Below are 21978 nucleotides of genomic sequence, written 5' to 3'. Positions count from 1 at the left end.
GGGGATATGGAGAGAGGCAGTGGGAGGGGAGCAGCATGTGAGCCAGGGCGTGCACTGGTTGTGAGAAAAGATTCTGGTAATGCTATACTGATTTTAATCCACACAACCAACCGCTATGGAACCTTCCTGACTGTTCTACTGGTCGCATACTGTACGCTTTGCCGTTGACAGTAGGTAGTCTTTATGCCATTTGTGTATCTTGTGTGTTATGTTCAGTGTGTACAGTGTTTTCCTTTCAGTCATCACCTGTTAGTAGCATGTGAGTATTTATATACGCGCGTGTGTGTGTGTGTGTGTGTGTGTGTGTGTGTGTGTGTGTGTGTGTGTGTGTGTGTGTGTGTGTGTGTGTGTGTGTGTGTGTGTGTGTGTGTGTGTGTGTGTGTGTGTGTGTGTGTGTGTGTGTGTGTGTGTGTGTGTGTGTGTGTGTGTGTGTGTGTGTGTGCCTGTTTAAGCTGTCAACAACACATTTGTGTACTGAGCATAGCAGTGCTCAGTAGGCAGGGAGTTTGATGTTAAATAGGCATCTCTACTACTCTTCTGTTTAAACTTTCTCCTCTCTTGTTTGCCATCTCTTTGCCTCTGTCTGTCCTGTCTGTCTGTCTGTCTGTCTGTCTGTCTGTCTGTCTGTCTGTCTGTCTGTCTGTCTGTCTATGTACATGTCTGTCACTCACTCACTCACTCACTCACTCACTCACTCACTCACTCACTCACTCACTCACACACACACACACACACACACACACACACACACACACACACACACACACACACACACACACACACACACACACACACACACACACACACACACATTCATTGCTTGGAACAGCTGAGCTGTCCTTCAGTTGAACCGGGAAAAGGAGGTTTAATTTCCTGTCCCGGTTCCACCCCCCCCAACTCCCCCCCAACCCTCTCCCACTCCTCCTCCTTTCTTTAGTGTGTGTGTGTGTATGTGCATTGGTTAATGTTATGACAGATACTGTACACGTGCTCTGTTGGGGGTCCAGAGTGGAGTCAGTCCAGACTAGTGTAGTAGCACTTCAAAAAGGACTACCAGAGAAGGGCTGCTGTACTTTTCATGCAGTAAGTGAAGTGAGAAGATGCACTGTGTTCAACAGCCTGCGTGTTTAGCTTATTGTTATGTTACAGTAGCTTAATATTATACTGTGTGTGTGTGTGCGTGTGTGCGTGCGTGCGTGCGTGCGAACACAGGCTCGCGCAAGCTCTCACCATGCAGTACTTTGAGACTTATTTATTACTTTATTTGATGAGTACTAATTTCACAGACACTATCTTGTGTGTTTTTAGGTATTGAACTGCAGGCGTTTTTTTTATCCTTAAATGGATAATGCGTGTTGAACTTGGATCTGGATTCTTGTACAGTACCTCCTTTCTCAAAGTGGTTGCTTGTAAAGTTGTAATTGCAGGACTTGAAACATATCCTACGGTTGCCATTTGTTAGTGGTTGGCTGGTTGCTACTGTATGAATGAATGGATTTTTATTTTTGTGGCTTGTCATAAGACCCATCCCTGCAGGGATTCCCAAACTGTGGTGTGCACCCCTGCAAATGGTATCATTTTAAATATATCAACAGTATATGCCAATATATAGTGAGTATATGCAGAATATATGCTGCATATATGCCATATTCAGGTTCATATACATTATGTGTGCATAATGTGGATGTATAGGAAGAATATGTCTCATATATCATATATATCTTATTTATGTCCACATATATGCCACATATATATACTGTACATACGTAGATATATAGGCAGCTAATTTAGAATAATATGTCACATATATGATAAATGTTGCATATAAAATATTTGGTTTGATAACCACAAACAAAATAAATATATGACATGTTTTCTTTGTCCGTTTGTCCCATGCTTTCTGCAAGTGCAAATATCTTATTTTCAAAAATCCATGCAAGTCTCTCTGCGTCACTTTACCATATCAAATCTAGGTTTTTTACACGTATTAAATAATTTGTGACGCAGCTCATGATATAAGAGGCAGTAGATAATAAAACGGAACTCATTCTCAACATCATTTAAGTCACAGTACTGTAAGTGCAAATCCGCTCTTCTCCTAGTACTCCCCTATAGCTGCCAGTCTCCGGGTGCAGGGGCATGAAGATCTCAGAACAGAGTTGGTCTCATACTGTAGAGACCTTTGTCTTTTGGATAATGGAGCACAAACATACTTTTCACTAGCATTTGTCCTAGGATCCCCAAGTCTTATTTTGTCCTCGGAATGCCCCCCAGCTCTAGTCTTATTTTGTCATAAGATCCCCCAGTGTTATTCTGGCTCAACACCCCCAGGCATTTGACATCGTGAAACCCCCACTCTGTCTTATTTTGTCCTAATAATACTGTACATGCATGTGCACACGCACTTGCATACACACACACACACACACACGCGCGCGCACACACACATACACGTGTCGTGCACACATGCATGCATGCACGCCAGCCTTATTTTAGACTCTCTGTCATCACTTAATCACTGCATGGCTGCTCTCTAAGACATCTGTCTAAATATAGACACATGCATCATCACATAATGATGATATAAGGACTAGTGTCTTCAAGTGCAGAGAGAGAGGAGAGACCTTGACTTTGACCTTTGATGCTCCTTCGTTGAATATCTGACAACACAGTGTCTTACATTATTAGAAGCATCTTGACCTTTTAAGTTGCTCAGACAGATGGAGAGAGAAAGTGTGTGTGTGTGTGTGTGTGTGTGTGTGTGTGTGTGTGTGTGTGTGTGTGTGTGTGTGTGTGTGTGTGTGTGTGTGTGTGTGTGTGTGTGTGTGTGTGTGTGTGTGTGTGTGTGTGTGTGTGTGTGTGTGGGGTGAGGGTGGGACATGTTTTTATTCAGGCCCTGGTACCATGACATTCTCTGGTTAACCATCGTATCAGTTATCACCACAGTGCTCCTGTCTAGAGATCCTAAAGCTTGGGTTTGTCATCATCACAAATGCAGCCAGATACTGCTATCCTATCGTATCCTATCCTATCCTGATTCCTAGCCTAGCCACAGATGTACAGTGAAAAAAAAAGGCATGTTGTACTTCAGTGTTCACATGAGCATGTTTTCACATGCCTGTTTGCTTTCACATACATATTCATACACACCTGCCTATTCACACACGCACATGCACACACATGCATATTCATGTACGTTCAAGTAAACATCCCTAGTGAGCCAGTCACCTACTGCAGATGTGTGTGTGTGTGTGTGTGTGTGTGTGTGTGTGTGTGTGTGTGTGTGTGTGTGTGTGTGTGTGTGTGTGTGTGTGTGTGTGTGTGTGTGTGTGTGTGTGTGTGTGTGTGTGTGTGTGTGTGTGTGTGTGTGTGTGTGTGTGTGTGTGTGTGTGTGGTGAGGGTGGGACATGTTTTTATTCAGGCCCTGGTACCATGACATTCTCTGGTTAACCATCGTATCAGTTATCACCACAGTGCTCCTGTCTAGAGATCCTAAAGCTTGGGTTTGTCATCATCACAAATGCAGCCAGATACTGCTATCCTATCGTATCCTATCCTATCCTGATTCCTAGCCTAGCCACAGATGTACAGTGAAAAAAAAAGGCATGTTGTACTTCAGTGTTCACATGAGCATGTTTTCACATGCCTGTTTGCTTTCACATACATATTCATACACACCTGCCTATTCACACACGCACATGCACACACATGCATATTCATGTACGTTCAAGTAAACATCCCTAGTGAGCCAGTCACCTACTGCAGATGTGTGTGTGTGTGTGTGTGTGTGTGTGTGTGTGTGTGTGTGTGTGTGTGTGTGTGTGTGTGTGTGTGTGTGTGTGTGTGTGTGTGTGTGTGTGTGTGTGTGTGTGTGTGTGTGTGTGTGTGTGTGTGTGTGTGTGTGTGTGTGTTCTGACATCACGCTCTGACATCACTGTGATGTCAGGGGAACTACACTAACTGAATCACTTGTATTCCCTTATATGGAGATCCCTGATGTCATCAATATTAAGCCCATCTAACAGGACTTCATGTGCCCATACCGGTATATGGAGGAAGACAGCCCATATCTGTGTGGCTGGTTCTACAAACAGGGATCTCCATACTATATGGGCATAGAAGGGATTGTATGTATGATGTCAGATGTCATAGACGTCATAGGACTTTCACATAACGAATAACTGAGTAAGCATGTTTGGGTTCTCACAGCATATCTCCATATTCAGTACATGGATCTCCATATATGGGTCCGATATACATCACTGGCCAGATGGCCAAGACATGGCGAGACCTCGCTTGTCGCCCTTAGGCGTCTTACTGGTATATGTACAGTAAGATCACATACTGTACATAACTACATATGTACGTACATATTCGTAGTTATGTACTACTGTGTGTGTGTGTGTGTGTGTGTGTGTGTGTGTGTGTGTGTGTGTGTGTGTGTGTGTGTGTGTGTGTGTGTGTGTGTGTGTGTGTGTGTGTGTGTGTGTGTGCACAAGTGTACCGTGTGTGCACCATGTGTGCATGCCTCTGTGCATCTTTGCATGTTTGTGTGTCAGTGTGCATGTGAGTCACAGGAGCGGTGTCTACCTTTGCAAAGCTTGTTTGTGCGTGTCCCTGTGTGTGGGCCTGTCAATGGGACATCAGCAGAGAGGCGACCGAGGATTAATCCTACAGTATACTATAGCCAGAAATGACAGATGTGTTGACAAGGCTGTGGGATGAGGGGGATCAGTGTGGCTGTGTTTGTCTGTGTCCGTTTGTCCGTACTCTACAGTATGTGTATTGTGTTTGCGTGCGTACGTACGTACAATGTCGTACATGCGTGTGTGCGTGCGTACGTGGGTGCGCTTCTGGCTGCTTATGCACATATAGCCCACTTATCCCTGGGATTGTACAGTATGTGTGCTGAAGTGTCATCTCTGTCTGGGATATGAATAATGCATGTTTTGACCTACTGAGAACATGCATTGCTGCAGCCAGTTAGCAACACAGCTATGCAAATAGCACCACAAATCATGTCAAGATAACGCTGCATATTATCAGAATCACTTCCAAATTATTATTAAATATACAAAGTGCAAAGGTGTCTCTCTACGCCCTGACTAACCCTACCAAAAGAATTCTCCCTGATACTAGCAGTTCCTCTAAAATGATTAACCATGCAGAAAAATATTCTACATACCTGATAGTTGCCTCACTCAACAGAGCTGCTTATACTGTACATACACAGTCAAATCCTCTGTGTTTATTTAACTCAGAGAGTGCACAAATGGAACCTAATGGACCCATAACACTCAGGATTTTACTTTTTCTTCTAAACTAAGCACATCGTATTTGTTTAGTTTGTTTTTGTTGAGTAAGCTTTCTACTGTACAGATGCATAAATGGTAACATTCTGTAATAACATCTGTCAAAGCAATTAGCGGACCATCTGTGTTAGCCTGGTACTAATGAATCCAAAAAGATGTGGTGCTGTAACTTTGTGTTGCTAGGCAGAATACAATCATAACTTACAGCTGTAATTTCTTAACATATGAGGCTGTGTAATACATCATCCTTTGAAGCTAAGAGATGCGCTGTTGGACTTCTATAACTATGTTATGTGCACATGCATGTCTATGTGCATGTGCATGCATGCGTGTGTGTATATGTGTGGTGCATGTTTTGGTACATGTGGGTATTTCATGCAAAAGAAATAAAGAGTTGTTGTGCATTTTTCACTGACAGAGGATTTATAGCAGTAGTGACAACAATTACCTGCATGAAATGGCGTTACAGTATATGGAAGATAAACCAGTCTAAAGTGTTCTCAAACATCCAGCTGGAGTTCATTTTGCAATTGTATCTGAAGGCAACCGTTGAACTAGATTCAAGTCTGAACCAGAAGAATCTTGAGAGGGGGAGAGAGAGCATTCACTGATGGTATAGTAAGGAAGAAAGACATAAAGAGAGATACAGCACTGGTTCAGTTTGTGTTTATTACAATATCTGGCTCTCTCAACACAACACAACACCAGTAAGACGCCCTAAGGACGAGAATGGGCGCGTGCAGACTGCTGGGCGAGCGCTGGCGCTTTGGCATGGGATCAACTTTAACCAAAAAAAGGCACAGACCTGGTTGGTTGTTTAAATTGGACAAAATGTGGCCAGAATGTGACCATATTGTCCCAAATATGGAGATGACTGACGTCTGACTTACACAATATGTCCATATATGGGCATTCCCAGATATGGGCTTGCATATATTGGGCATAAAAGAGACTAGGACGGAATTAATTTGCAAGTGTGACTCGGGTTGGGGTTGGTTGTTTAAGTTGACAAAATTAACAGGTCAGCTCTATCCTTCTGCTGTGCTGGGATGAGGTGATGTCAGAACAGGTCTTCTGCTGAGCTTGTATGAGATGTCATTGTGATGTCAGAAGAGTGACAGACAGACATGAGCAGGTGACAGACATGAGCTGGAGGTTCTCATACTAAGTAGCGACTTACGGTCGCAACAACATAACACAATACTTTATGCTTTAACTGGTAACAGCAGGATGTAGACAAACATGCAGAGTTTAAATGGTCTCATAGTGATGGAACTGCACATGATTAAACATGTTGTCAGGGGTCTCTGTAAACCTGTTGTTTGGTTGTGACAAATTGGTGCTCAATTCATTTATCTGTGGTTCTGTGGTTTCATAACCTCCGTGCCAGGCTGTCCCTACACCTACTGTCCATTACAAAGACTTGAGTCTCCTGTGTGAAAGCTTTTGTATTAGCTTAGCTGTTTTTCAAAAGCCACACACATTGCCCCTCTATCAGCATCTGTTTAGTAGAATGGTGTGCTCATGGATTTCACACAGTTTCTGTATTCAGCTGGCATTTCTCTGGTATTAACCTTGAAATAATTCCGCGAAACAATGGGCACGTTTGCTACTGACGTCAGGAGATTAAACTGCATTGGTTAATCCAGTTTCTGGTACCACCCAACAGTGTGCTGAGCGTTGGCGATTGTGCAGATTAACATGAGCAACGATTGGGGAAAGAGATTATGCAGAACAACGCGGACATCCAAACGTGCATGGGTGCAAGAAATGGAAATAATAGTGCCCTACGTCAAAGATGTGAAATAGTGTCCGCACAAATTTCTATTGATGGCCAAGTGGCAAGAGAATAGAAGTCAACCGGTTCACCCATATGCAGATACTGTAACTCCTGTGGTGACTGATTGATGTGCCAATCATGCTTAATATGATACTATGGTTGTGCAATAAAATAAAATAAAAACCCTACAGTACATCAGAATTATAGGGCAATAATAACAAATACACTGTAAAACCCTCAGTGTTAGTTCAAACTGAGTGCCCAAATGTAGTAACAAAATGGACCAGAGTTAGAAATGGACGAATGAACACAGGATTTTACTGTGCAGATCACTAGTCTACATGTGGTCCAGGTTTACACTATACCAAGTAAAATGCCTAGTGTTCTACATGTAAATGTGTGGCAATAAAGGTGTTCTTTTGTTCATTGTTTCTTGACCAAGGATTTCTCTTCCTACTGTACAAGGTCATGCCCGCTGATAAACATCAATATTCTTATCTGTTCCTTTTCTTCTCTTGCTGCAGGTTAGCTGGTGTTGCCAACTGTGGCTTTGGATGTCTGTTACCATGGCAAAGCGTGAGACAGGGAGCACCAGCCCTGTGGTGCGTCAGATAGACAAACAGTTCCTGGTCTGCAGCATCTGCCTGGACCACTATCACAGCCCTAAGGTCCTGCCCTGTCTACACACCTTCTGTGAAAGGTATCCCATTCTTTACTTTTGCTGACATTTTTATGGCGTGGCTCTGTTGGTTAGCTCCGCCCCTGTTCTCGTTGGTCAATGTTTAAGAAAACCACCAATAAAACCCCAGCATGGTTTTTCAAAATGAAATATCCACACATATTTTTCCTAAATAAAACCCCAGCTATTTCTTTTTTTTCAATGGCTGTAGTATGTCAATGCACAATCTGTGGAGTTTTCTATTTGTTTCTTCTGCAACATATAGAACATTTTGAATGTAGCACCACCACCATCATTACCCATGTAGCTGCCAATAAGGTTGAAAAACGTTCCTTATTATTCTTTAAATGGTTAATAACATTTTCTGAATAGTTAAAGTGTTGCCAAATATTCACACAGACACACACAAACTATTTTTACCGCATGGCTCTGTGGGAGGTGAGCTGTCTAGAAATAGGTTTGTCTGTTAGACTTTGGGTCTGTCCAGGGCAAATCTGGGAACCTATTCATTAAAAAAATATATTACACAAACTTGAACCATGAACTTTGGACATTATCTGTATTTTCATTAAGGTGCTATTGACCTTGTACACCATTTGACAGACTGCATTTGAACCTGTGCAGACTGCAGAGCTCATCCTACACATACTGTACACACCCAAAGAGAAATATAGATACAGACACACAAAATGACAGTGACTTGCAAGACCCATTTACTCTCTTGTCTTGAGGCTTTGAGTTGTCTGTTGTGTTGCATTGCCATCTACACTGATAATGCGACCGGAGGACTCTTCTCTTCTCTTCTCTTCTCTTCTCTTCTCTTCTCTTCTCTTCTCTTCTCTTCTCTTCTCTTCTACGTATTATAAAGGTCCTCAAGAGACACATTACAATAGAGGCATATAATTATTAATTAAACATGGCTGATAGTGCTTAATATGTAACGCATTATCTTTGTTTCTGCCTTTATCTGTGTCTTTCTGTCCCCCCCCCCCCCCCCCCATTCCAGTTGTCTCCAGAATTACATTCCTCCAGAGTCTCTGACACTGTCGTGTCCAGTGTGCCGGCAGACATCCATCCTGCCCGAGAAAGGAGTGTCCGCTTTGCAGAACAACTTCTTCATCACTAACCTCATGGAGGTCCGATGCTCAATCAGATGCTTGATGATGATGATGATGATGATGATATTTTTATTCCCCTGGGCCCCAACCCAAACTTATGTAACTGTTTTTAAAAGAATATTGAATGATGTAAGGTGTCCTATACCTGGGATTCAAAATATTTGCTGTATATAAGTATTATTAGGCTTGTGTTTGTGCTTAGTGTACATGCACCAGTTAAGCATGATTTATAGCCTTACTTATTCATATGACAGTGTTATGTGCCAAAGAGAGCTATTTTCGTCACGGGGCACCACCACAGATCTATGTACAAAACAGCCATTACATACAGTAAGTAATCAGAACTAATGGTGAATATGTTCATGTATTTGAGCAGGTCCTCCAGAGAGACTCGGAGTGCTCGCGGCCAGAAACCAGCAGTGTGCTTGAGTCAGTCAGCGCTGCCGCCGCAGCGAAGCCTCTCTGTTGCCCCAACCATGACGGCAAGGTGAAATCCCCCACAATTACAGCAGACAATTCATATTCGGTGGGGCTGATGCAGTCATTGCCTCACTTCTTTGTGCTTGTGTGTATCTTGAAAGTGTCATTGTCTCCCCCTGCAGGTGATGGAGTTTTACTGCGAGTCATGTGAGACAGCCATGTGTCTGGACTGCACAGAGGGCGAGCACCGGGAGCACGTCACAGTGCCACTGCGGGACGTGGTGGAGCAGCACAAGGAGGCCCTCAAGATGCAGCTGGACGCCATACACAGCAGGTGGGCTCCATGCTAGTGTAGCAATGCATGTTCATCTTAAATCGGTTTTGATTGCCATACATTTGCACCTACAGTACAAGGGATTGTTTTTGATTGAAGAATTTATTAGAGGTTTGCATAGGAAAAGGTACAGTTTCATGACGGTACAGTTCACTGGTACAAGGACAACTAAAAGGAGATCCTAGTAAGCGTTTCTGCTTATTGGCACAGGAAACCATTCCATTGTTCGGCGCAAAATCATGCAGACATAGTCAGCGACCGGGTATGGATTTGTTCATAAATGTGCATCTGAACCTGCATGCACCTGTGTATTCAGATAAATAGAGCATTTTGTACAGTATGCTTATGTGTTGGGGAATAAATAAACCTCAGACGAGCTTATTTACAATACTGATAACTGAATCCAAATTTGGCCTAGATGTGGCCTGACCTATGTGGCCTGACCATTAAATATGTATGTTTTACCTCTTCATGTGCAAAGTGTAGTGTCAGAAATTATTGTTTGTTTTTGGTCCTAGGCTGCCCCAGCTGACGGCGGCCATCGAGCTGGTGACAGAGATCTCTCGGCAGCTCACAGAGAGGAAGAACGAGGCGGTGTGTGAGATCACAGCCACCTTTGAGGAAGTGGAGCGTGCGCTCCATCAGCGCAAGACCTCCCTCGTCACTGACCTGGAGAACATTTGCAGTGCCAAGCAGAAGGTTGGTGTCACAGTGCTCCAGTGTGCTTGTTGCAGACACACACGTGAGTGTGTGTGTGTGTGTGTGTGTGTGTGTGTGTGTGTGTGTGTGTGTGTGTGTGTGTGTGTGTGTGTGTGTGTGCTCATGTTTTCAGACCATAATAAACATGCATTCACGCATGCAGCCATGCACACACACAAGTGCATGAACACACACACACACACACACACATGCGTATTTTACTATACATTCATGAACACACACACACACACACACACACACACACACACACACACACACACACACACACACACACACACACACACACACACACACACACATACATACACATACATACACTTGTCGACATGCAGAAACCTGCTGAATGACTCCTTTGATCCTCCCCATCCTCCTGAATCAATACTCCTTGTTCTCTTTGCACAACCTGTCTGTCTGTCTGTCTGTCTGTCTGTCTGTCTGTCTGTCTGTCTGTCTGTCTGTCTGTCTGTCTGTCTGTCTGTCTCATCTTAATTCTCTCATCTTCGTCCTATATTCACTCAAACATTTCAACCCCTCATCCTCTTTACTTCCACCTGTCCCTTCCATCAACTCCTTCCTCTCACCTTGCTGCAGGTGTTGCAGGCTCAGCTGTCCTCACTGCTCCAAGGGAAAGAACACATCCAGAACAGCTGTAACTTCACAGAGCAAGCACTCAGCCACGGCAGTGCTACCGAGGTAGGCTGCACCTTGTGAGGACATGGGAAGACTGTACTGGTCAACATATGTCTAAAATGTGTTGTGCAAATGTATTTCCAATGTCCGAAATATAGATTAAAATGTAGTGTATTTAATTGACTCATATAATATATCATGTAATGTAATGTAATTGTATTTAATACATTATAGCTATCTTAGCTTTTGTTATTTATTTATAGGTGCTTCTGTGAAGCTGTTTTGCACATACAGATGAAGTATTTATAAAGATCAGATCACTATTCCTATTTGGCAATACGAGACGGTAGATCACCACAATAGTGCCATTCAGTGCCATTCATGTTTTCTTGTTTATCGTGGAGCTTAACCACTGAACACCGTATTGTGATTATTGCAGCGTTATTTTTCAAACTGCATACAAACTATAATTACTTTGGACTAAAGTTAAGATTGGACAGGGATGACATGCTGTTATTAGACTTGTTTTCTTTGAGATGGGATTCAGTCGCATAGTAATTGGTAACAGAGTGTTACTTTTGGGATGCTACAGTATGTGAGGAGAGGCCTGTCGAGTGACTATCCTCGATCTAACTACATGCTTTGTATTTGTTTTGTTTTTGGTGTCCAGGTGCTTATGGTGCAGAAGCAGATGAGTGAAAGGGTAACAGCTCTGGCCAGACATGACTTCCCAGAGAAACCACATCAGAACGCACACCTGGATTGTCAGGTAGAGGTCACTGGCCCTTCTCCACTTGTCTCCTTTTGGTAGACTAGAACACTAGAATTGGTATCAAAATCTGAATTTGAATTTGAATGCCATATACAGTGCAGTCATAGTCACAGTCGCGCTATAATTTTGGCATTTTGGAAACTGTTGTTTATCATTATCAGTAGCAACCATTGACGGTGTACCTGGTTTTAAATCAGTATGTCCTATTACAGTGGTTCTCAACCTGTGGATCGGGACCCCCAGGGGGTCCCCAAATTATTTTGGGGGGTCCCCAAAATAAATAACATTGTTTTCTCACTCAACAGTGAACCAACCAACATTTACACTTAAAGGGATATTTCACTTTCAAAAAAACTTTTGGTAATTGTATCATCTAATCAGGCTTTTATGAACACCCTGAACAGTTTTTAATTAGCTTGATTGAATATTTAGATATTTGATGTAAATGTTACCAGGCCCTCCAGGCCCAGGGCCTCTCCCCACACACACTCATTTTAACTTCAAACTTCATTTTAACCATGATAGATTCATTAAAAAACACCCACCATAATTATTTTTTTGTATTTCATTTTTTCCATTTTCCCAAATAATTATTAAAAATAAAAGAAAAAACACGGCCTGCTCACATATTAGGATGGTAGTATGAGTCACCAGAAAAAAATAACTGTTTTTTTTAATGAATCTATCATGGTTAAAATGGAGTATGAAGTTACAATGGGTGTGTATGTGGAGAGAGGCCCTTCCACTGCTCCCTGTTGAAAGTGGAATATCCCTTTAAACCAAGTTTAAGTGTATTTAGGTATCTGCCAGGGCAGGAATTTCATGGAGGCTATGAAGGCCATGGCCGTCATTGCCATTCAATTCGGCCTTGAGCCCCTCAAACCAATGGCATAACCTGAGGTCACAGTGGCCTTAATGCCCCAGCTGACTGTATCACTTTCTCCTCTTTCTCTTTCTTGTGGACAGTAGACAGTAGACACCTGTGTCTCTTTCTTGTCATGTAGACACAAGTGTCTAAAAGAGTCAAGATCACAACACATCACTTGGAGATCGTCTATTTTCACTACTTCTTCAACGTGTTTTCTAATTTATGGAATTTCTTAAAATGTTCCTTGATTCTAAATTAAATTACAGAAATAATAATTAAAAACAAAAAGTAGGAAACCAAAAATTTAAGGGACCCATAAAAATGTGTCCACGATACACAAATGGGTCCTGGCCTAGTGTTTGGGAAACAGGGGGCAGTCAGAAGTCAAGAAATTCCACAGAAAAGGGAGTGTGGCTTTGGTGAAGACATCTGGAAATGTGCCCATTTTAATTGGTTAGTCAGTGTATTCCACAGAAGAGGGAGTGTTGGCTGGGTGAAGTCACCAGGAAATGTTCCCATTCAATTGCACATATCTGCTCACTTCATGAGATATCAGCATATCAGTTAACATGAATTTAACTTGGAGTCAGTGTATTCCACAGAAAAGGGGAGTGTAGTAGAGTCACACAGTGTTTCCCAACCTTTCTGTCAAGGCACACTTTTCATAGCCAAAATATCCCAGGGCACACCTAGATATACAGTGTGTGTGTGTGTGTGTGTGTGTGTGTGTGGCTACTGGCTATTTTCAAAATGCCTCTTTTTTTACCAGTTGATACTTTTGATGCAGTAGGTATTAAAAGGGTTTTAAAAGTCCTTAAATTGTGACTTCACTGTCAAATTTCAAAGGGCACACCGAAGCATCTCAAAGGGCATACTAAAGGTCCGTGGCATAGTGGTTGAGAAACCGTGGTATGTTCCACAGAAAACGGAGTGTAGTGTAGGTAGTATAGTGTATATTCCACAGAAAAGGGAGTGTTGCCTGGTTGAGTCCAAAACCATCCAAACCGTCCAAAAACATCTCTATCTCTATTTATTTTTTAAAGAAGAAAGAAAAGAAGAACTTGCCTACAGCAAAACACAGCCCTGAGTGTGTGGGGCCCCAGGCGGCCCTACACCACCTACAGGCCAATATTTGGGGAAAATTATTAAACATTTTGTGATTATTGAGAAATAGAGAGACATCTGAAGGTTGAAAAATAGATGATCAGCAAGGCAGAAGCATTACTGATTTTTTGTAGTATGTTTTTGGTCAGCAAGGCAAAAGCATTACTGATTTTTGTAGTGTGTTTTTTAGACAATTGAACAATTGCTGGACACAGAGTTAGCAGAAATACAAACGGACAGACAGACACACATGTGTCTGGTACGCATTCTGACTAAGGTAGTGAGATGAGATGAGATTCTGAAATCAGTGCAGGGCCGAGCATGGATCAGATGACCATCATTTATCTATTTCACTGCAGATTAGGTTATCATCCATAACCCTTAAATTTAACAAATTCTTTCAATGGACTAAAATCTTGTTTTATTTGATGGCCTTCCAGTCCTGGCATTTGGCCTTTTTGCCCTCAAAAAATGGACGACACCAAAGCCCAAGTGGCCTTGCCCATAACATGACAAAATTTCAGGCCTGGTATCTGCACATTTCTAAAGTGACAATTTAAGGATTTTTTAATACTTCTAAAATAACAAATCATACATTGGTCAAATTGTCAAATATTAGAGGTAGAAATTGTCAAAATAGCAGATCTACATGCTCACAACGCCTCGCAACACGAGCTGTTGTGAGCATGTAGATCCGCTTGACAATAGAACCGTGTTATACAAAATGTAATGCCTCAACTCTTAGTGCTTGTCAGGGTGGGGGGGTGCCCAGTTAAAATATGATTATTTTGGAGGTTGCTTCCTGAACCACTGTCCTATTATATCATGGATAAATGAATGACTTGTAACTCTGTAGTTATCTCATGAGTGATGTGATGAAGATAACTTGTATAACTCCCTGTTCCAGGTGGAGACGGAGGGTCTGAGGCGCTCCATCCAGAACCTGGGCGTTCTCCTCACCACAGCAGCGGTTGGTCACACCTCGGTGGCCACGGGAGAAGGCCTTCGTCATGCAGCAACCGGGCAACATCACAGCATTACTGTGACCACCAAAGACAAGGTATTCCTCTGGAATCTGTGAAATGCATGTTGGTGAGCATTTCTATAGTTTAGTTCGGGTTTTAGTCTTCGGGTTGAATTTAAATACTTCACCCACAAAATGTTTTCTTTTTTCTTTCTATCAATTACTCACCCTGTGATGTCTTGATTTCATGGAGATTTTTTGTTTTGTAAACTGCAAGTTGAAGTGAAAATGCTGTTTTGGAAGTACTATAGTACACTAATCAAATTTTAACCTAAGTATTGAAGTATTTTCTTTGTGTTTGGATTCTTTATTCACCATGAAGGCATGGGAGAAAAACATGAAGGGGTGAGAAATTGATGTCAAAATAGTCATTTTAGCAGTGAAGTATTCCTTTAATGTTACATTTCTGTCTTTTAGTCAGAGAAATGTCTAAATATGCCGGTTTGATATTTATCTTCTTCGATTGAGCCCCTGGACCCTGTCAAATGTCGTGGTCCCCTGTAACAAAGAAGTTTATATACAATCCTTTTTGGACTTACTTCATGTTCCAATTCAACATCAAAAGACCAACATGTAATCTATCATTTCAGGATGCAGAACTGGTACGGACAGGAAATGCCCTTTTAAAAGCGGAGATAACGTCTGCCGACGGGAGCCACGTAGCAGAGGTGGACATAGTGGACAATAAGAACGGGACGTACGAGGTGGGCTACACGTTACGCTCAGAGGGAGAATACTCGCTCGTGCTGTCGCTGTACGGCCAGCCGGTGCGCGGGAGCCCCTTCCGGCTGCGGGCGGTCAAGCCGTCGGACGTGCCGCCGTCACCGGACGACATGAAGCGCAGGGTGAAGTCTCCCAGCGGGACGGGAGGCCACATACGACAGAAGGCGGTTCGGCGGCCGTCCAGCATGTACAGCACCACCAAGAAGAAGGAGAACCCCATCGAGGACGAGCTCATCTACAGAGTAGGTAAGAAGGGACAGCCCGCTTGCATCGCAGCGCAACACGTTGTGTGCTTGTAGATTAACACCCACGTGCAAGTGTAAACCAGGATATATAGACGTGTACTTGACTGGGGGAGGTGTTACTGAACCAATTTGAGTTCTCCATTCCATGAGTCTATAACTCAGGGGTCTTGAACATTTTCAGGCCAAGGACCCCCATAACCTTTTTCATAGTTTCCATATAGTTGTTTGACAGCACAATCATCAGTGTATTTTGGATTCATGTTAATGTGTGTTTTTCCAGATATCTAACCACTTGAACCGTCAATGCTTAATAAACTTGACCTTTCACTCTCTACTTAAGCCCTTTGCACACAGGACAGTTGCGTTTTTTTCGTTTGCGGCATGAATAAAACGCATTGGATTTGGTGTGCAAGGCTGTGCGGAATCGGCGCTGCGGATCCAAAAAGGAGTCATAAAAGGAGTTATGAGTTTTTTACCGCATGCGACAAGACGCACGAATCGAACTGGGTTCGATCGAGAAAAAAACGCACGGCGGCAGCCACTCGTCGCACGGCTAATTCGGAGCTGGTGTGCATGAGGTCATAGAGAATCATTGTTTTCTTTTCAAAAAAGTATATTGTCCGTTTTATCCGTGCGGTTAAACGCGCCTGTGTGCAAAGGGCTTTAGTCTGCTCTTTTTCCCCTCTACACCAGACCAGAGCTATTTGCAGAACATAGCCGATCTAAAAGCTCACAACTCCTCGCAGTGTGAGGCGTTGTGAGCTTGTAGATCTGCTATTTTTGGCTAAAGTTCTCAGAATTTGGACACTAGGTATAACTCTAAACAAGTACGGTATGTACGCAAATCTGAAATAAAACCTTGCCTTTGTGAATAGAACATAAACACATAAAATACTGTACATGACAATGCATTTGAAAACATGTCTCAAGCCCTTTCATTTTCCTAAATTCACTTTCCAAGTTGATGTACCATAATTGGCATTTCACTACTGTCAGAATGACTTGCTTTTTTTGGGTCGCTGATGTAGAAACATCATTCTGTAATGTATGTGTGTTTGTATGTTTGTTTGTATGTGTGACCAGGTTCACGGGGCAGAGAGAAAGGAGAGTTCACCAACCTGCAAGGCATATCAGCTTCCAGCCATGGCAGAGTAGTGGTTGCAGACAGCAACAACCAGTGCATACAGGTGAGCGAGAGAGAGAGAGAGAGAGAGAGAGAGAGAGAGAGAGATGGGGGGGGGGGGGAGGGAGGAAGAGAGAAAGAGAGAGAGACTTACAGTATTGTTCATTATTCATATTGTCTCACTGCAGGTGTTTTCCAATGATGGACAGTTCAAGATGCGATTTGGGGTCAGAGGTCGGTCTCCGGGGCAACTACAGCGACCCACAGGCGTAACGGTGGACATGAACGGTGATATCGTGGTGGCCGACTATGACAACCGATGGGTCAGCATCTTCTCCCCTGATGGAAAGTTTAAGGTGAGATCTTTACAGAGAAACCTGTGAGACAGATGTCTCTCAGCTCAATCTTATTCCTCTCCTACTCAGATAAAGACCTGATCAGTGATAATATAAATGTTAACACATGGGTTGTCCCGCCACCTAAAATAAAGAAATAGCAGTGGAGCCATGTTTTTTTATGGTAATGATAATGATATACCACTGTCGTGTTGTTGGGATTGTGTGATCCCATGGTTGTTCTTTATTGTACATCTTGTGTTCAGGTTCATAAGAGTAAAACATATTTTAGCTTTGTTTCCTTCAGGCAATTTAGCAGCAAGGTTAATAATAATAGCACACATTCATTATGTAAAATCTCTTTTCTCAAAATGTGTATGTATTCCGTTGTGACTTGTTTGTTTCTGTTCTGTTTCTCTCTGCACAGAATAAGATTGGTGCAGGGAGGCTGATGGGGCCTAAGGGTGTGGCAGTGGACAGAAATGGACACATCATCGCTGTGGACAACAAGGCCTGCTGTGTCTTCATCTTTCAGTCCAATGGGAAACTTGTGACCAAGTTTGGAGCGAGGGGAACATCAGAGAGACAGTTTGCAGGTGAGGCGAGGGCCTGGACAGCCTTCCGAATCAGAGTTCAAGTTGTCTCTTGAAAAATCTATCTATCTATCTATCTATCTATCTATCTATCTATCTATCTATCTATCTATCTATCTACTGTAACTGTATCTGTGTATGTATGTGCGTGCGTGCGTGCGTGTGTGCGTGTGAGCATGTGTAAATGTTGACCTTGTAATATTTTAATTTCTCAGAAAATACACTTTGTCTGATGAACCCCCTGAACCCCACTCCTATTTTCTCATTAGCTTCTTTTAATCACTTGAACCCTAGCATCCCTAATCTTGGGGGAACATTTGCCGAAAATAGCCAAGCTACAATCTAACAACCAGTCGGAAAGCAACACGTTTTGAGCTTGTAGATTGGATATTTCCGACGAAGATATTTGGTGTCGCTCACGGGAATATGGTCAACAACACAGTATAGGGTTTAAGTGGTTAACCATTTTCTAATATCTTTTTTACCTCTGTCTCAACCAGTTTGTTTTTTCTTTCTTTTCTTTTTGTTCTTCCTCTCATCTTCCAATTCAGAAAAACATGGGCCAAACTTAAATAAACCTGTCTCAGTTTTCAGTAAGTATTTTGAGTATGGCCTTAATTACCACTTTAATCCCTCAGTGCCGTGCTTTCTGTCTAACCTTACTGTACAGTACCCCCCGAAACAACAACAGTCACCTCGACAACCTGTCCGTCAGACCCATCTGTGCCTGTAGAGAAATGATCAGAGATATGCATAGATGCAATTGTAATAATCACTGTTATTACAATCTTGTCATGTGAATTGTGCTGTCTTGTTCGTGTCATGATGACAGTGAACAAATTATTCTAACCAGATTTTCAGACTTCAGATCCCAATACCCTGAAACTAACAATTTGTTGTGGATCAATTTGAAAGCTGTTGCATTTCATTTTGTGGTGATGAGGTTATTTGAAGAAAATGTGGCTTTTAGCGCCGTTATCAACCTTACCCTGTATTGTCTGGGATATCGTGCTGACAATGCGCCATAAAGCAAAATATTGATCATCAGTGTGTTCAGGTTTTGGTACTCAGCATTGGATGATGTCAGTCAGCTACAGTACGATGTAATTATTGTGACACAAGTCATGTCCATATTTGGGCATAATTCCGGCACTTACTGTAGTACATGTGACATAACCATTGCTTGCACAACGTCGATTTGCGCTGATGTCGGGGATCTCCATATATGGCCATAAAACCATTTCCTAACAATGTCGGTTTGGGCGGTTGATTTGGGGCTACTAATGCAGCGCTTAGCCAGTGTTATTGTGTTGACGTGTCACAAATGCCACATACAAACACACATTTTTTACTTTTTATAGTTAGTAGATCACATTTAAATGTTAAATGACTACATTATTGTATTAATCATTACAATAATTACAATCTATAATTAATTACATGCGATATATTTTGCCTTAATCTTGTTGTTTTGCCTAAACCATATGATTGCTGTTCATTCTGCTGTGGATTTAGCCACTCACTGTTCAAGAGCATTTAATACTGAGGTGTCGAGCAGATTGTGCTGGTTTACAAAAATGTGGAGAAATAGACCACTGACTGCTGGGCTGCTTTCTGAAGGATTATAATCATTTTTATTTCACTTTGATTTTTGGGTGGTGTTGTTGGTAATTGGTATTGTGGAAGCATGACAGCAAAATCCTAACCCAATTTAAGCATCTAATGCATGTACAGTAATGAATGCCAGGTGTAGTGTCCAATCACACTACTGGGTAATGTAAAGAAACTCATGTGTTCCTCTGTTCCTCCAGGTCCACACTTTGTGGCAGTGAACAACAAGAATGAAATTGTTGTGACAGATTTTCACAACCACTCAGTGAAGGTAAGACACACAGATTCTCAAAACAGAGGTAACCTTTGTGGCATACAGTATGTACAGTATGCCACTTAGTATAAGCACAAACCGACAAGTTTTAAATCAGGCTCATCTTTGTCGCATGTCATCACCTCACTTATCTAACCACTTGAACCCCCCCCACCACCACCACCACCTTCTGTGTTTCCTAGAACTGGATTTCACTGCCTTTGGCCCAAAAACAACACAGCTTGTTTATTCAAGCTTTTTTATGGCTCAAATTACCCAACGTAAAACTGTATAAATAAAGCATAAACAAAACAAGGACATAAATAATAGAACATAAAGCATAACAAACCATAAACACAAATGTAATGAACAAACAAGGAGAATACAAACACACCTCGCTGGCTGAATGTAACCAAATGGTAGTGAGGACGAGTCCAAGTGTCCAAGAACAAACATACAACTGCAATGATAAAATTAACTCCTTATTCAATCCATTATAATCTTGACTTCAATTAGTTCAATACACAATTCAGGAACAAACCTGTCTCTGTCCTGTGACACATACAAACGCTCCCTCGCCACTGAGCAGAAGTGTTCTGGTGTTACACACTTGTGGAACTCAGGGAAACTATGCCTAGCTTATAAAGGGTTCCAGCATGAAGACAATTGGCTACTTCCGGTAACTCATAGATGGGAAAACCAGGTTCAGAAGCAAATTATATTTAAGACAAAATAAGGAAATAAATATTAACAAAAATTACCATTATGGCAGTCTCACTGGATATATCAAATGCAATATGTGCTTCTTGATTTCCTGTCCCCAGGTTTACAGTGCAGATGGAGAGTTCCTGTTTAAGTTTGGTTCTCACGGCGAGGGTAATGGTCAGTTCAATGCGCCTACTGGAGTAGCTGTGGATGCAAATGGAAACATAATCGTAGCCGACTGGGGTAACAGCAGAATACAGGTAAGATGAACCTGTGTGACTTTACTACTGTATAAATTAATCTATTTTGAGCGTGCAAGTGTGTGGTCACCAATTCAAAGACAGTATCTTGAATGTTGCCTGTGTGCACAAAAATACAGCTTCCAACACTTGAATGTACCATTTTTGGAAGAAGAAAAAAACAAATCTGTATATAACAGTAATATCTAAGTATCTTTATCAAGGAGGATATAGGAAAGTGGGTTAGGGTAGAGCAGTGGTTCTCAACCAGTGGTCCTTGAGGGGGTTCCAGGTGGTCCCCAACTAAATAACAAAGAGTTGGTAACCAAATGGACCCTTGTAGATATCTCAAGATTCAAATTATTGTTAAACATCTGCATTACTTAATTCAGTGTACACTAATTCAGAATGTAGAAGATTTTGACTCATTGGCCTAATCAGTCCTATGGCTGAAGCAACAAAAACAAAATATTCTACATTCTGGTTTCTGAGAGGCTAAATCTCATCAAATGGTGGTCCGTGGCTCAAATGCCGGATAAATAATGGACCTTGATATTGTAAAGGGTTGAAAACCACTGGGTTTAGAGGAGTCAGTGTCAGTGGTGACCATGAATACATTGCCCGTTGCAACATGACAGTGTAATGTTTCTCCCTTTCCACCGGGTGTTTGACGGTGTATATTTCTTCTATTCCACCAGGTGTTTGACAGTGCAGGCTCTTTCTTGTCCTACATCAACACGTCGGCAGACCCGCTCTACGGCCCCCAGGGCCTCGCCCTCACTTCAGACGGAAACGTGGCTGTGGCCGACTCTGGCAACCACTGCTTCAAGGTGTACCGCTACCTGCAGTAGGCTAAAAGGACGGCTCACGATTTCACACACATATAGCCTACTAATAGTTGGGTGTAGTTATTAGCCAGTGTGGTAGGTGATACCCGCAGACATTTCCACACAACACAACTGGGTCAACAATATTGTCAGAAAGATGTCCCTGTGAGATTTGAACATGTTCATTACTCTTATCTCGACAATTCAGCCGGTAAGGGTTCAGTGTCATGTGGAGACTGACGGCGCCAGGCCAATGATCTTTTTTCTCAAAACCAAGCAGTAAAACCAGGCAATTTCACCAACTAGTACTCTTTGGACCAGAGAGGAAGAACCCTGAAATCAACTCTGCTATTGGAATGAAGATCTGCATAAACCCAGACCTCCATAGGAAATGATGGACACCTCTGCTTTACCCACATGGCCACACTGCCAACACTGTTGACCATTACCTGCTGTGTGTTGTATCATGTAATATGTTTGCATTTTTTCACAGCCAAGCACATGCAGGCATGAATGCGTTTCTCAAAAGCCATTCTGCACCTTATTATTCTGCCATTTTCCTC

At 42.3% G+C, this 21978-nt stretch overlaps 1 protein-coding gene across 1 annotated transcript; it reads left to right on the top strand.

The window, feature by feature from the left end:
* Positions 1-65: 65 nt before the first annotated feature.
* LOC308304374 (tripartite motif-containing protein 3-like) lies at positions 66-21439 on the top strand (the record flags this gene model as incomplete). Its single annotated transcript, XM_080748961.1, has 17 exons — positions 66-170; positions 7617-7792; positions 8778-8907; positions 9266-9376; positions 9492-9643; positions 10162-10342; positions 10955-11056; positions 11664-11762; positions 14645-14797; positions 15352-15730; positions 16813-16916; positions 17041-17208; positions 17615-17783; positions 18332-18373; positions 19592-19662; positions 20469-20609; positions 21287-21439. The coding sequence occupies exons 2-17, from the start codon at positions 7647-7649 to the stop codon at positions 21437-21439; spliced, it is 2301 nt and encodes a 766-aa protein (XP_080605087.1). The 5' UTR covers positions 66-170; positions 7617-7646.
* Positions 21440-21978: the final 539 nt, after the last annotated feature.

This window comes from Nannobrachium achirus, assembly GCF_963921795.1.
Source record: "Nannobrachium achirus genome assembly, chromosome: 19".
In the NCBI taxonomy this organism is placed as follows: Eukaryota; Metazoa; Chordata; class Actinopteri; order Myctophiformes; family Myctophidae; genus Nannobrachium; species Nannobrachium achirus.
This window is presented reverse-complemented; position numbering and strand designations above follow the sequence as displayed.